Genomic DNA, 16550 nt, shown 5'->3' with positions numbered 1-16550 from the left:
GTCAATGACTTCAGAGCTCAAATTCAGACTTCAGTCGTTAGAAATGTGTAAATTAAATCAAAGGGAAGGAAGCTCGGACGAACGAGCAGGCAGCAGCCAATAAGAATTAGTGCCAAGGTTTTTTTTAAGTAGGAGGTGAGGCACCCCGGAGGGACTTTAAATAGCTTAAAGTGAGGCTCAGTGAAAGGAAAGTGAATAATATTACATTATTACATTAACCGATCACATGGAAGAGAATAAGTGTGTGTGATTTGGTTAAATTCATAAATGCATTTCAAAGATAAGGTAGATTTTACTGTTTCAACCACTTTGCCAGAGTCACAGAGGATGGATTTTAAAATATTTACTCATTTATGTTCATGCTACTACATCACCGGACGTTTTTGTTATTTTAATATTCACTTCCTATTCTTCCAAAAATGCCTCTCTGTTGACCAACACTTACTCATATGATGTGCAAACGTTGACCATAAATCCAAACGGCCAAAATCATGTCCGACTTTGACATTTGACTCCTGACCATTCGTCCAAATTTAAAAAGATTCTCTCCAGGAAATTCTCGAGATAACACATTGGCTTGTAAGGTCATCTTGAACTTGACCTTTAACCGGGGCCATCGCAATGGACTTTGAGGGCCCCAGGCAGAAAAGACCTAGATAGCCAATATTAAACCACCTTGCCTCCATCTCAGCTTGTAGCCGCAGGCAACCGGCTGTTTTGCTTGCCCTGTTGCAAAACCACTGCCAATCACTGACCACCAAATCCCCAATAATTTTTTCCTTCTTCCTTTGTCCAAAGTCCAAATGAAAGTTTGTGCCAAAAATAAAAGGATTCTCTTACAACATTCTTGAAATACTGCTTTCACAAAAATGATACTGGGTATGCACGATTAATAGATAGAAAACCTTGGAGACATAATGCCCACATCCATGGCTGTGACCAGCATGAGAGATAAGTTTACAGATCATTCTGTCAGTGTTCTGGTTCTACAGTCTGTATCTTTACTGTGGTGATTGAGTAGCCTCAGAGCCCAACATTTACTGAGGGGCTAAAAGTAGAGAACGTCCTGAAACAACAGTTCCAAATAGATGTTAATGTAATTCTCATGTCTTCTGTAAACATGTGGCTTTTTAAAAAAACAGTACAACGATGACTATGACTGCCAACATGCTGCACTCTGTCTGTTGATCAGATTCAAATGTTTGACACATGTGTTTCCTCACTTTTTAATACCATTAAAAACAAGTAGCCTCAGGAGTATTGATCTAACTACAGGCAGGTTCTGGGACCATGTGTGGGATACGGGTCTGTTACTCTGTCAGCACAATATTACCAGTCATTAGTTTGCTTGTCTGTGTTCCTCACGGTGGCCCCTCAATCCTGGTCTTTAGTCACCGGCAAACCTGACTATAGACTTAACCTTAGAACTGACAGAAGGTCAATACACTCCTCGAGCAGCGAACACCGGAGGAAACACATCTACAAGTAAACACACACACACACACTGGACATACAAAAATAAATGAGTAATCTTGGCCCCGTGTTCTTCCCCACCCTGGTGCACATGCTCAGCCACAGTGGAGTGCAGAGCGGAGTGCAGTTTGTTTGGCAGCAGCATGATGTGGTGCACCCCTATACACACACACACGCACACACACACACACACAAACCACACCCACATGTACACACACAACCCACAGAGAGGAGCATTCAAGGGTATCTATCAATATCCTCCTGCAGCTCAGCAAAAAAATATGAGGGGAAAGAAAAGGGAAAAGAAGAGCTCAGAGGTCAAACAAGGAGTGCAGAACAAATCTGAGCCCAGACCTCAGAGACACTGATCCAGCTCTGCTCTGGGACCTGGTGACCGCTGATGTCATCCTTTCAAATAAATAAAAAGTCTGATTTCATCGAGTGTGCTTCATCTCCGACGTGACAGTTCCTGCCTCACCCGACCACGGACAGCGTCCACACGTTTGACAATTCATCTATTGATTACACGTTTTACAAAATCACTGCAAGAGTCAAGTGAGAAGGAGACCGGAGTAACCTAACGTAAGCACAGGTGATCCTGCACCACCCCCCAATTCCTCCGCTACCCAGCCCAGGACCACTAGTTCGAAGCTAGTGAAGAAGTCACAGGGGTTTCTGCTGACAGGTCAGAGCTCCCTCCGGCTGTTTGACAAATTCTCCCGTACTGTAATACTGCCGCGATCAATCGGACACTGATTGTCTTCTATACGGTCTGATGGAAGAGAGCCAGACATCAGCCGAACGCTATACAGACTGACACGGGAGGAACAGTGTAGCTGGAGGGTGTTTTCCTGTACAAGTATTGTACATTTTCATTTCCTTTTTTTCCCGACTGACGGCACAAGAACAACGACCAATCATAACGTGGTAGATTGTTTGGGGAAAGAAGTTTCACTCGCACACACTGCATCAACTACGGCTGACATGTATGTGAACGAATGAGTAAAAATAGAATAAAATACATCAAATAAGCAGCATAGGTGTGGGAATCACAGAGTATCTCTGTGTCAATACGATGATTCTGTCAAAGTCAGTAAATTGCAGGACAATCATATAGCGATACGTCACGATGTCTGTCCAGTTAAACGTGCAGGATTTCACTATTTATTCACAACAAAGGGAACAAAGGGCAATCGAGTCTTTAGAGCGCCTTAACTCAATATTTGCAAATCGATTATTGCATTGACTCACACCTAGTCCACCGTATCATGAAATACCCTGAAGTGAAACACGTTCAAATGTAAAATGAATGGATAAATTAATAAATAAATAAATAAACTTAAAAGTGAGAATAAAAAGGTCGCCTCGCTGTGTCTGATCTCTTACTGTGATGTTAGCTGTGTGACCGTGAGCTAATCTAAGCCACAGATGCCTCTATCACATGCAGCGATAGAGGGAAGAAAGCTCTAATCAACGGCACAATGTGCTGCACTCACACATACACACACACACACACTCACAGGGTAAATTACCTGCAGCCATCACCCTATCTCACTCTCTCATCACCTCCACTCTTTCACTAACTGATTGCTTGTGAAGCCGTTTCTCCTCCTCTGCAGTCTTTCCTGCTGCTGCTCCTCAGCTTGGCTCGGCTCGGCACGGCACCTTTACATGCATTAACATATAGCGCATACACACCGGTGCATATACATAGGTTATAACCAGAGGGAGCTTTCGTCAACAGCTTTTTTTTCTTTCTTTTGCTGCTTCAGGGAAAACGATGCACGCTATTGATCAGCATTTTCAAAGCCATCAAAAGAAACAGTGATAATTGAACTATAACCGGAGGAAAATCAATTTCATGAAACTCTGCCTTTGCAGTTTTGCCTTCTACGCTTGTTAACTTTGTTACGGGGAACGCTTCAAGCCGACATAGTGCGATGTGTTTTTTCCGACATGATGGCCCTTGTCCGGCTGGTGTAGCCAAAAAAAGAAATCAGTGATCATCAGCTACAAGAAAAATGAGACGGATCAGATAAAAGAAATGACTACAGCTACAGTGTGTTATTCCCCTTTGTTCATCGATCACTTTAAAAATGTCTTCTTTCACTTCAAAATTCCCAGATTAAAGTGGTTTGTGAGTCTTCCATTTTCCCCTTTTTCATGTGACAGATTCAGATTCCCACCACCCACTGATCTGGACACTTACTGAATCTCATGCATGTGCAAAAAAAGTACAAGCTAAAGCGCCTCTGGCTCTCAAGTCTTTGTGGCGCGTTCTGTGCGAACGCTTTTACGCCAAAATCACTCACCAAAGTCTCTCACTCTGACTGACTGTTTGAAACTGTTCTCCAGTGAGAACGACTTCCTGCTGCGGCTAAAGATAAGCGGGCGGATAAATGATGAGTTTAAACCAGGAGCGGCGCTCAATAAAAAGTGACGAGCAAAGTAACTCCACCACTTTACTTTGGTTTAACAGAAGCATTTTCATTCTAAAATGAGGGTTAATGTTATATCAGGTGTTACAGTTCTTTCCTTTTGGCTGCAATGTACATAGATATAAATGACTGAGTAATTCATCACATTTTCTTTCCAATTATAAAGAGATTGTTGTGCTTCTGCAATGACAATTTGGTCTTTTACCAAATGACCAAAGATATATTCAGTTAAAGTTTGGCAGGTGGACAATGTCTGACATTACATTGTGGAGACACCATCCTGATTCCATGCCCCCTTCAGGCCACAGACAAATATAATTGTCCCCAGTCCTCTGTCCTCTTTCAGTACCAGGGACAGCGCAGTTGCAGCATCAATCCATGCAAACAGCCTGAAATGATCCGCGGGCAAGATTGATTCTGTAAACAGGGCTGCAACTAACGATTCGTTTTTTTGTCAATTACGTTTCTCACTTACTCAATTAGTTGTTTTGTCCACGAAATGCACAACATTCTGATTAAATTTCTCTCCCAAACCCTTAACCCTTTAACACCTAAGCTTATTTGACTGCATGTTAAAGTTAAAGTATTGAAGGAAAGACAAAAACGTTTCATTTAGAAAAAAAAACACTGTACTTGTACACGAACACCAGATTTTGTGTGTTAAATTTGAAATTTGAACGCCATAAAACATATTTAAAATAACATTTGTTTGAGTTTTTGTCTCAATGTCCAAAAACATGTACAAGCGGGTTTTCCAACTCTCTCCTCTGTGGTGACAAAGACACTGATTCGCCGGCTTCCTGCAACAGCGCGAGTTAAATTACCGTAATAACCACACGTTGGCTTTGACGTGCAACTCATCTTTCAGAAACCGTCGGCGTGTTTAGCGTCATTAAGGTAATGCAAAGTGCACTTGCGCGAACGTGTCGTCTGTGATACGCTCAGTGTTAAAGGGTTAAAATAGCAATGTCCCCGAATGTCTTTGTTTTATCCACAAATCAAAGTTTATTGACAAAGAGGAGCAAAGGTTGAATTCTGTGTTAGATTGAAATTCCGTTGTGGGACAGAAATACTGATGAGAGGAGCAAAAAGCACGACATGGAGGCAGGGATTAAAACTACAACAGCAAACCGAATCCACAGTGATTTATACTTCCTGGGGATGAATTACAGCACTCCGCCTTTACATTAATTCCCGTTCCTTGAACATTCATTGCATTAGCGTCCGATACCTACACCGAACACATAAACATTATTCAGCTCCAATTGGACTGAGACGAGACAGCGTAATGTAGTGTATAACAAAGACAAAATGGAGAGAGAGAGATTACAAGATAAAGAGAACAAAGACGGAACTGTGAGTGTTGGTATCTGTCCTGATGTCTGTCGACTGAACATGAAAACTTGACACTTTTCCCAAGCACAACAACCACTTTGTCACATTTTACCCTAAAGCTTTGCCATTTAGCCATTAACACATTTGTATGCTGCACTGTTTCCCTCACACATCATTAACACATCTTTTGGATATTAAAGCTGATAAAACGGATTGGAGGGGGAAAAAAGATTTTTTTTTTTTTTAGACACGGCATTTTTCTCTCTTTAATGATTATGAATCGAAGCAGAAAACCCATGAATCAGAAATAGAGAATAAAAACCAATCGTCTACAAATCCTCACATGTTGCTCTCAATGCTTTTCTGTAGATAATAAGCTCCTTTAGTTAGCAGCCTTGTGGCATCGGGCTTATGTGTACCTGTCACTAGGGGTGGGGGGAAAACATAGATTCTTAGATGCATCGCGATTCGGCGATTCTGAATCTACTTGCACAATGTCCAAATGCCAATTATTTAAATGTTATATAGCGTAAAATAGACGCTATGAAAGGCGGAAAACAGAGGTGCAGTGCGCCTCCATCCGGACACTTTATGAAGAGCATGTAACAAAGACACATGTAGCCGAGATACAGCGATTTTTCACCACCTCCCAAATCTTACGTCAATGTAATTCTGCACGTAAAAGTGTGTCATGAGTTTACATTTTGTCTTTAATATGGGAATTGTGATTCAAGACGTTATAAACTGAGGCTGCTGCTACCTTTGGATCTTAAAAATGCAGCTGGAACCTTCCAGTTTACACATTATTATTTCAACTAGTTTAATAAAAGATAATGGAGAATCATAGGCCCTGAATCGTTGAAATGCTGAAATGATTCTTTTCCACTGAAGTGAGACAGATCTGATCTTTTCACGGCCGTGGGGGACAGAAATCCGATCAGCAATCCCAATTTCTGGCATGCATCTGCAGTCGCATTCAGATGCGAGACACTTACGTAGTAATGAACGTGAACCATCAAATCTGATCTGTAATGAATCAGATTGGATTCAGATCTGAAGAAACGTGGCTGGAAATCAGAATGAAGCCCCGATAATGAACCGTGTCCATTTGTAGGTAACCGTGCATTCCCCCATTACCACTTTAGATTGAGCCAATTCTGTGGGAACCACACACGCTTTTTCTGGTTTCCACAAATGCTCCAGTCGACGCATTCCCTCTATTTGTACAGTTTGTATCAAAGATAATGAAAATATTTTATTATGGATAATTAAACTCAAATTTTCATGCATAGATGGGGCAAGACGGAGGTGGATGATGGGCTGTGGCGACGAACAATAACATGCATACATTTCCTTCACTGAATCACACATCCCTCTGAAGTCTGAACACAAACAGGAGACAAGACGCATGAGGGAGAGGAAAACACGCGGGTACAGTCAAGGGAGAAAACGAGAAAAGCATAAACTAGCTCCATAACAGGCGGCAAGTTGGTCCTCGACAATAAAATTACACACGACAACAGCCAGAGAGCAGATAAGCATAGAGAGCATCCTAAATAAGCAAAGCCTTTCCGAAGGCTCTTTGTGTTGAGTTCAGCACTTTGAGCACAGATTTAAATTAAGCCAGTCAGCTCTCAGAGCCTTTTCCAGTTAGAGGCAGAGAGGGGGTAAGAACAACTCACATGGGAGCAGGGACTTTCCTCCACTGCTCACACTTTTAAGAGGGACTTTTATCCTTAAAAACAAACAAACAAAAAACTTCTGCTCACATTTTTGACCACCTGCCTCTTGTGGCTGTGCAACTAATGACTATTTGTGTGTGCTAAACAATGTCAGACGTCGTCACATGCTTACGAAGCAACAGTCACTTTCAAAATCTATGCAACAGACGTGACTTTTTCTATGCCCAGTTCATTAACTGATTTTAAACTGAGAAGAGCAAAAAGCAAATCACGTAGGTTTGCACCAAGACAAACCAAACAAAAACAAAAACGGCATAGACACAGAATATTCCTTCCACTTTTACATACAAACACAACTGAGAGACAATGTGTGCTGCTGGAAATGGAATATCATGCATCATCTTCATTGTCATCTCGAGCTCGCCGTTTTGGTTGCTTAGTGACAACCGACATGACAGGACCTCAGCTCCCCAAGGGCCAAAGGGTATTACATGTGCTTTTCTTTTTTTTCTTTTCTAGATGCAACATCTTCACAGCCCCTTGGAGATGCTTCAGTGACCTTCACCTCCAGGGTCAAGTGTGTTCGTATCAGGGCGGCAGTGTATTGTTTAACTGACACTGAGATATTACCGTGATAGAGTTATTATACACCGTGAGCTGGATGTGGGGAAGATATAGTTGTTTTCACATGACTTAAATGGCTCAATTGTGAAATAAAAATCATTCAAAAACGAGGGTGATGACCGTGAACGGGAGGTTGTCGTCGGCATAGAAAAGAACCGTGATGACAAAAACCTGGGAAATCATTCCTTGAACTATAAGAGAGGGCAGCTGGGCATTTATACAAAATAGATTCATTGACAAAACATGTTCAAGGTATTTTTTTACTGTCTCGCTTAAAATCCTCTTCACAACCCGATTGAAAAACCGTGATTTAATGCGTTTTCTAATGCGACAAATTAAATCATCCATGGAGCGAACAGGACTGTAAAAACACCATCAAATCATAATTAACGGTCCAAATGAATTCATTTAATCAATCAAACTACCATCTGCACCCCCTATGCACGTACACCTCTTCTCAGAAGACTACGCCAGAGCTGATGCTAGCTTGCTAAATCCTACGAGAGAGTTGCAGCAAATTTATGGCAGAAAAGGTGCCAAACAACATCGGTGCTGTGTTTGAACAGCGGTGACAGAAAGGGCTGCAAAGTGATGCCATGGTGGCTCTGTTTCTACTGGACTGGTATGGTTCACTTCATGTCTTTGTGATCTTTTGAGAGTATTTGTTGTCTTTGGGCATCACATTGTCATTTGAACAAGTATCCAAAAACGTTAGCGTCCCCAAAAAGTACCGACAGTTAGCCATGCCGCGCAGTGCTCGGCTGAAGGCTGAGGAAAGGGGCTTGAAATTAAAAATCTGTTTTTCCAGGATCTCCAACCTACATTTAATATTTTAACATTGCCATCAAATCTTTCCAATGTGTTTTCCTCTTCCTTCGCACTCATTTTCAAGCTGTGGTCATCTGGTCGTGTTTGTTTAAAGAGCCTCTTTCATGGTGAAAGTAAAAAAAAAAAAAAAAAAATGATTATGTATGCAGTTTCCCTTTCACTAACAGCAATAAACTTCTGTAACAAAGAACCCTTAAATTTGGAGCATGCACAAATTGCGTTGACAACACTTAAATAAATCATGCGGCCCCGAGAACAACAGTGAGAAGCTCGAAATGTGGATGTCTGAATGTAGGCTGAAGCTCCTCGGTTTAATCAGTCATCTTTATGGTTTCAACAGACACAAAGTTTCCTATTCACTGTGATAAATGATAATCAGCTCAACAGCCCTCGGTGGAAAACAAGGTCTCTGTCTCTGCCTGCTTCTCCCACACTCACACAGGATATCACTTCCTGCAGTTTTAAATCAAACTCCTATACATCCAAATACTGTAGCAGAGCGCCATCACTCACTCTCCTACAAACACCATGTTTCAGAACAGGAAGGAGAATTTTTCCATCTCGGATTCTTTACATTCTTCCTTCGGAGAAAGGCCCATTTATAGCAAATTGCCCGAGCTAATTCCCATGGCACTGAAATGGCCTTCTTCATGTTGTTTTACCACAAAAGTCCCATCCTGAAAAACAAAACAAAAAACATAGATATCTCCTTATATCAATAAGCACAGGAAACTTGACAAGGGGCCCAACTGTCAGACATATGTGATGTCTGTGATGTACGAGCTTGCGCGTCCCCGTGGCCAAGAACAACACAACAAGAAATAAAGATTTCAAGACCTTTGAAAATGAGAAAAATGCTTTTGACGCTTCAATGCAGCATTCCTCTCCGCCCCATCAACACCTTCACACTAAAGCTGAGGTTGCAGTACAAGAGCAAACACTTTCTGCTCCAGTCATGATGAATAATTGACACAAGAAATCAGTTGGAGCTGAAACAAAGAATCCGGTTTCACGTGGAACGGTGAAAGCTATTACTTTGTAGTTACTTGATTTTTATTCTGAGACAGTGGTTTTTCTTTCACCTCTCACTGGAGCCACATGATGGTTCACAGGGTTCAAGACAAAACAACAAGAAAAAACGAATTACCTGTAAATATTAGTTTGTCATTCAACCGAAATGTTTAAAGGTATTATGTAATAATTAAATATAAAATGTCAAAATCACTCAGAGTTTAAACAAATAGCACACTATAGATTTGGGGCAGACTTTCAAATATTAATGTCAGCTTATAGGTCTGGATTTCTTCTCTATGACTTAAAAATATAGAATATAAAGATCTATACATGTCTCAAGGTGTCCTACTGTTGTGGTCTATGGGAAAATTGCTTTTTGGGCCATTTTTTTTGCAGTACCACGAGTGGCCACTAATAAAAATTAGCTGCAAACCAGAGGGGGAGGTACTTTACCTACTTCTAATAATACATTCATGTCATGTGATGGAGGAATTCCCAGTGCATGTAGGGTAATTAGTGTGCTACGTGTCTGTGATTGAAGAATAGCATTGATATGCAACTATATTTGCCTCAAATCTGATTGTTTTAGCCAAGATTATGCTACAATGTATTATCTATCAACTATATTCAAGTTCCCAACCTTCAACTGTGGAAATCTCCAGTTTATTCCTGTTAATTCCCTTTAATTCCCATACATTCCAGTTAATTCCCATGGAAAGGTACTCCATACTGAGGATGCAAATGGTTTGTGAATTCAGGAGGAATTCAGTTATGCTTAACTTTTTTTTAATCCTACGTCCATCTGGCCACTTCACATAATACACCATCCATTTCATTTGAATAACACATTACACTCAGAATGAGTCAGGGGAGTCGCTCTGCATTTCACTGCAGAGAATATGGAGACTCTGATCCGCCAGAACACTTCAGCTGCTGCTCAAAGAGAGCAATAACCACAAATGTGCAATAAATATGTAAAAAGTAGAATTGGGCAATTATCACTTAAGGACAGTGTGTGGAATGTGAAACACTTTTTGAACCCTTGCCGCACTCATTCCGACGGAGTGTGCCGATTTGGCTGAGCAGAGAAGCCCTGTGATAGTGTCTCTCAGATGAGAGGGAAAACCACTACACTCTACACGTGAATATATTACATACCATATGTGCTGAGCTACAGCGACATCCACGTCAAAAAAAAAGAAAAAAAAAAAATCAATGCAGCACAGACGGTTATGACAACATGTGACCAACAAGACCCTGATGAATAATCACGGTGAGAGATGCACCATCTGATATACTGTGATTGTAGGACAGCTGAAATTGAACCAGTGATGTCACCTGTGCTCAGTAAAAAAACACTTGAGTTGGACTTACCTCATCAAAGCCACTGTCCTCTTTCTTGAACGCTGCAAAAAAAAAGAAGAGAGGGAGAGATCATCAAACACATGTCGTCGCTGAAGTCTGTCCTTCACAGAATACAAAGTGTGGCGAGGAGATGCAAAACCACACGCAAGCTCGTCACCGAGTGCCCCTGGTGTGGAGGGCACCGGTCATGCTTTCAACTTTCTCCATGTTTCAAATGGAAGCCTAATTAGACCAGAGAGCAGGTTTTTACATGGATGGAAAGATTCTACAACACACTAAGACGCATGTTTTTAAAATTGTCCAAAAGGGGCTGAATGTGAGAAAGCAAATGTTTGTCCAATGTTCATTTGACCGACATTAAAATAAGGTTAGATTTAGGTGATATATTGGTTATCAAAGAATCGCTGTATCGTGATATTATTGTCATCATGGATCATATATCGCGTGTCGTATCATCTCCCTTAATGAAGATACAGTAAAACATGACCAGGAGTTGTGGTGCAGAGAGAGAGAGAGCGATGTGAGGATTGTGATGTCTCAGCAACACAATCTTTGTCTGTACAACTGATGTTTTGCTGCAGTGTCAGTCAGTTTATCCCCACTGCATTTATATAGCTTACAACAGATGGCTGTGACCATGAGTCAGGAATACTTAGACAACACATGTTCCTGAGGTCACGATAGATAGACGTAGAACGTTAGGAAACATGAACTAACTGAGTTGTGAGCGGAAATCCAGCTATTTCTATTAAATTGTGTTTTCCATTCAGTGTGAAACTGGCACCAAGGCTGAGTGACGGCGTCATCAGCAGCTATCTTAATACATCCATGAAAAAGATCTGCTTTGTGTGAACTGAGAGTCAAAACTGCTGCGGATCCTGGGGACAAAGTGAACATAACGTCAAACAGCGGAGCCTTTGGCCTTGTGAGAGCTTCCTCTATCTCTACATCTGCATTTGCTACAAATGGATCATGTTTTCAGGTCATGTCCCACACCTCCTACAAATTTCAAGACAGTCCTTTTTTTTTTTTTAGTTATCCTGCTGAAGGAAAGGAAAAGCTAACTGCAATGTAAACCTTCTTGACAAAGGTAACAAGGAAAATGCTTTAGTTACTGTTGACTTAAGGGTGTCCTGTTTCCCAAAAATCACACTTGAACGAATGTTCCATGACACACTGTACATTTGAAGACGAGTAAGCAATCTATGGTGTAGAACCAGGAATACTTCCACATGCTGCTAATTACCTCACACAGTCTGATGTGCTTGTAGGCTGTAGAATTTTAAGTCAAATGGATTTTTTTTTTTTAGGGTTCAAGTATGACCTACTGTATGGTACCTCACCCAAGTTCAACCACATATCCGGATTGTGACTTTCAATCATTCTCTTTTGACATCTTGCATCAACAAAGCACTGTCACCCAGACAACTGCTGCTCACTGGACACTGTCTTTGTTTTGGACCATTCTCTGTAAACCCTAAAGACGGTTGTGTGCGAAAACCCCTGCACAACACAGTTTCTGAAATACTTAAATCAACTTTCTTCCTCATTCTGATGCTTGGTTTGAAGGTCAGCAGCTTACCATGCCTAAATGCACTGATGATAGTATTGGCTAATTGCATGTTTGCGTTTAAAAACAAGCGATTCAACAATTATACCAAATAAAGGGACCGCAGAGTGTGTAATTATAAATCACCAACAATGTCAAGTGACAATGTCTGTAGACCTATAATCCTCTCCTTATATATAACCCAATTCGGACAGCAGTTAAACTGTATGGGAACATAATTTTTAGGAGACAAGTTGTGTCTCAGCAGCCCCTCGGACGCAGTCGTGGATTAATGGTCCCGATCAGGGGCACCTCAGCTGCAGCGGGAAATGATCATTTGAAGATAAATATGCAAGTCAAATTATTTGCTGGCTTTGTTAAGCCACAGAATTACAATGAATTTTAACACCAGTCACAGTTATTAAGTCTGTCAGTCATGGAGCAAATGTGTCCCTCACTGTGCCACCACAAGAGAATTGTATATACTTTTAATAAAGATGTATTAAGCAGAGGTTGAGGTGTTCCATCATTTCCATATAATCCTTCGGGGACTTCCTCCCTGATCCCAAACATGCCACGCTCACACTCGCATGTCAAACTGACGTCTCTCTAACTGCTGCTAAGATATGTTTGAAGCCATTTAAATGAAAACATCTATAATGCATTATTCTGCACAATGCCATAATTTGACACCCATGTGAGGCAGCTCTGCCCATGGGGACGAGTTGGATCAAAACGAGGATATAAACAATAAGGGTAATTCTTGAATGTGCTTTGTTAAAACGTCCGTCGAGCAGAGCGAGAGGCCGATCGATTGCTCAGATGTGTTGATTTAGATAGGGAGGGCAGATGAGCATCGGCACGGCACAAAAAAAAAGTCAATGCCAATTTTTCTTCCCATGCAACATCGACCCACACTCACTCCTTCTCTCTTTTACTGCATCCAGCTATTCATTTCCTACACACTGATTCAAACCTCAACCCTGAGGAGATAGATGTCTGCCAAAGGAACTCAATCATTTTCTCAGGTAATCAAAAAACACAGGGCAGCAAATTATTCGTCGACATCAATTACAAGCATTAGTTGCAGCCTTACACCGTTTATCTTTGCATAGACTGAACCTTTGGACATTGTACTGTTGGTCAGACAAAACAAGCTCTTTGAAGATATAACAGATTATTCAATCATGAACTGTTACTACTGTCCGTAGTCGAGCAAGACACACTATAGAGAAGAAAGAGACCAGAAAAGTATAACCTGCCCCTTCCTCCCAGAAGCCAATCATCTTTTTTGTAATAGTCAAACTGGGAAATATACTGTATCTACCAATCGTTATGTTGCACTGCACAGGTTCACAGTTGAGGTTCGTGATAGTTTTAACTCATCTTGTGACTAATGAATGGCCTTAGGAGAAACATGAAGGAGGAGGATATCAAGCTACCAGAGAAAGGACAACATAAATCGAGTTGTTGATGCCAAAGCCCATCATCAGAAGAGAGGCCAGAGTTGAAGGCATCACTGCGTCTCATTTAGGCAGGTGCCAAGTCTTGTTAATCGGAAATAGCTGCCACGAAAATGGCCGCTGAGAGGCAAGAGTTTGCTTGTGCCGGGATCAGACTACACAAATCCATAGACCAATAGGATAACAGAGCTCTCTGACCCGGTGTAACAAACGGATATATACATGGTGAAGAGGGATGCTGCTGCTGCTGCTGCTGTTTGGTGGAATAGTGTCACCAAAAGACGTTCTGTTGAGCTTTGGCAGCAGTGCCTCTGCCTCTTTGACGTCTCCTCAAGGGTCTATCATGACAGACCATGACATGCTGGCAAGAAATAGTGGAGGCACTTCAGCAACCCGGTGAGTAATGACCGACAACTCCTTGCCCCGCCTTCCCAATGACCTATGATGTCACGCAGTGTCGTGAACGATGATTGGTCAGGGTCATACTTGTAGTGTTGCCAGTCCCCCAAACAAGACATGGCAAGAATCTGTGGCACTGCCATTTGTAATCTGACATGGTGACCATCGAGGAGGATAAAAATCAATCGAAAAGTAATTTGATGACTGTAGACTGATTTAAAAATTGTTGGAGATTGAAGCCGTTGCAGAAACACCTGAAATCTTTATTCAATTCAGTGGTCATCAGCTGCACTGATTTGTATTCATGGGTTTGGACTGTTGGACGAAGATTAAGTACCCAGGCAAAAAAAAAACAACACACACGCAGAGAAACATGGACACTCAACCAGCAACCAAGTGCTGTGAGAAAACAGTCCAAAACAACATCTTTATCAAAATAATCGTTAGTTGCAGCCATAATGTGCACACATGTCAAATCAGCCAATCTCATGGCAGCAACTCAATGCATTTAGGTATGAAGACAAGGTCAAGAACCGCTGCTGAAGTTTAAACCGAGCATCAGAATGGGGGAAGAACGGTGATGTTTGTTAATGCCAGACAGGCTGGTCGGATTATTTCAGAACCTGCTGATCTACTGGGATTTTCATGCACAACTAAGGTCCACAAACGACCATCTCTGAACACACAACACGTCAACCTTGAAGCAGATGGACTACAGTGACAGAATACCATTATCAGGTGCCACAACAGCCACATTATCAGGTACGCAGGACATGGCGTACGCCGTAAAATGTCCCAGTTAAAAAGCTGTATCACAAACACTGAACATTACTAAAGTGAAAAATAACTGTGTACCAATTTCACCTTCTTTACTAACCAGTTGAGCTCACATGTGCTGATAAATGATGACATTTTCTTTTGTAAAAAATGAGTACAAGCGTCATCAACCACAGGCTAAAAGGACACTGGAATGCAGTGTTGTAGACTATTCCTGAGGAACTTAAATATCAGAGACACATCAGTGAATTGATGAGTTTATATGTTGAGCAGCAGGGGATTGATATGGACGGAGCGTCAGTGCAGCAAAGTTGAGCAGGCAGAGAGTTGACTAAATACTTATATATCTATTTTTGCCATAATTTGTTTGTTATTCACATTTAAATGACCGTCGATATAAAGTCTACATTTATGCAATTAATGATTATATATGCTCATCAATTACAGTTGATTAGAATTAACTTGTAAAAAAAATTGGGAATTTGCATTTGGTGTTAGATAAATTGCAAAAACAGTAGCATGGGAATTAGGCTAAAAAAACTGATAATTAGAGACAAGTTAAAGCCATTTAAATAGAAAAAAAGACAAGATAGTAGTGTGCAAGATGAACTATAATATATAGCAAATTTACAGTCTAATATTTGACGTCCTTGCATATAGGAAGTATAATTTAAATATACACTGAGATCAAGTATATGGAATCTATAAGGGATTGGGAGTAAAATGTCAATTTCAAGAAAACGGTGCATTCCATGACTAACAGTTCTCATAACTGTTGCTGTATGCGGTTGTTCATGATGCGACTGTCTCCTCCTGTGAAAGAAGCACAGAGAATCATGGACAGACCAAGTTGCTGTGGGCTTTTTTCCTATGGCTGTGTGAGTCTCCAGACATCAGCAGAGAGGGAAGCAACAGTCTGCTCATGCTGCTGCTGCTTCTGCTGCTACATCTCTCATCTAACACTGTGCACAAAGACGCAGGAGAAGTGTGGCTTTGAAAAATGGAAAATCACACTTCCCGTTATACTCACCAATGCTCCTGAAACTCTCGGACAAAGTTCTCCTCAACTTCTTCATTTTCCCGATCTTCTCCGCGGGCTGAGAGGCTGGCATCAGGTCGCACATTTCTTCTTTTCCTTTCCCCACCGAAGCTGGACTTTTGCAGTGGGCTGCTGGATGAGGTCTGACGCGGAGAAGGAGGACCGCCGGGGTTTTCAGTGAGCGCAGCGGGGCTTCTCGAGCCCAGCTGCAGCGCTGCTGGCAAACACAGGAAACGGGAGGCTCAACGGCTCTCACTCACTCCTCTCATCAACTACCAACCGCAACTGTCCTCTTGAGATTTCCTCAAGAATGCAACTACATTTCCAAAGGAGACAATAAAAGTACGCGCTCGAGCAGAAGCATCCAAATGGAAACCGTGCGTAATGCCCCCGCGCCTGCCTGTCTTGGTGCGTCTTTGGGTGGCTTCTGGTCCAACAGATGAAACCCAGCTTTCACTTCTTTCTTTCTTTCTTTCTTTCTTTCCTTCCTCAGAGTCTCAGTCGACCCCTGCTCCACCGCAACCTAGATGTCATTTTTGGGATTTCTCTCTCTGGTTTCGAGCC

At 41.6% G+C, this 16550-nt stretch overlaps 1 protein-coding gene across 1 annotated transcript in view; it reads right to left on the bottom strand.

Moving 5' to 3' along the window:
- Window positions 1-16527, bottom strand: part of cdk14 (cyclin dependent kinase 14) — a 110190-nt gene extending 93663 nt beyond the window's left edge. Inside the window, exons 1-2 of the mRNA XM_058646733.1 lie at window positions 15978-16527; window positions 10769-10800 (exon numbers count right to left, since the gene is read on the bottom strand). Coding sequence (XP_058502716.1) covers window positions 10769-10800; window positions 15978-16071 — 126 coding nt within the window. The 5' untranslated portion in view covers window positions 16072-16527. The remainder of the gene's footprint in view (window positions 1-10768; window positions 10801-15977) is intronic.
- Window positions 16528-16550: the final 23 nt, after the last annotated feature.

Source organism: Solea solea, chromosome 13, assembly GCF_958295425.1.
Source record: "Solea solea chromosome 13, fSolSol10.1, whole genome shotgun sequence".
NCBI classification, from domain to species: domain Eukaryota; kingdom Metazoa; phylum Chordata; class Actinopteri; order Pleuronectiformes; family Soleidae; genus Solea; species Solea solea.
The sequence above is the reverse complement of the archived record's forward strand: the minus strand, read 5'-3'. Positions and strand labels throughout refer to the sequence as shown.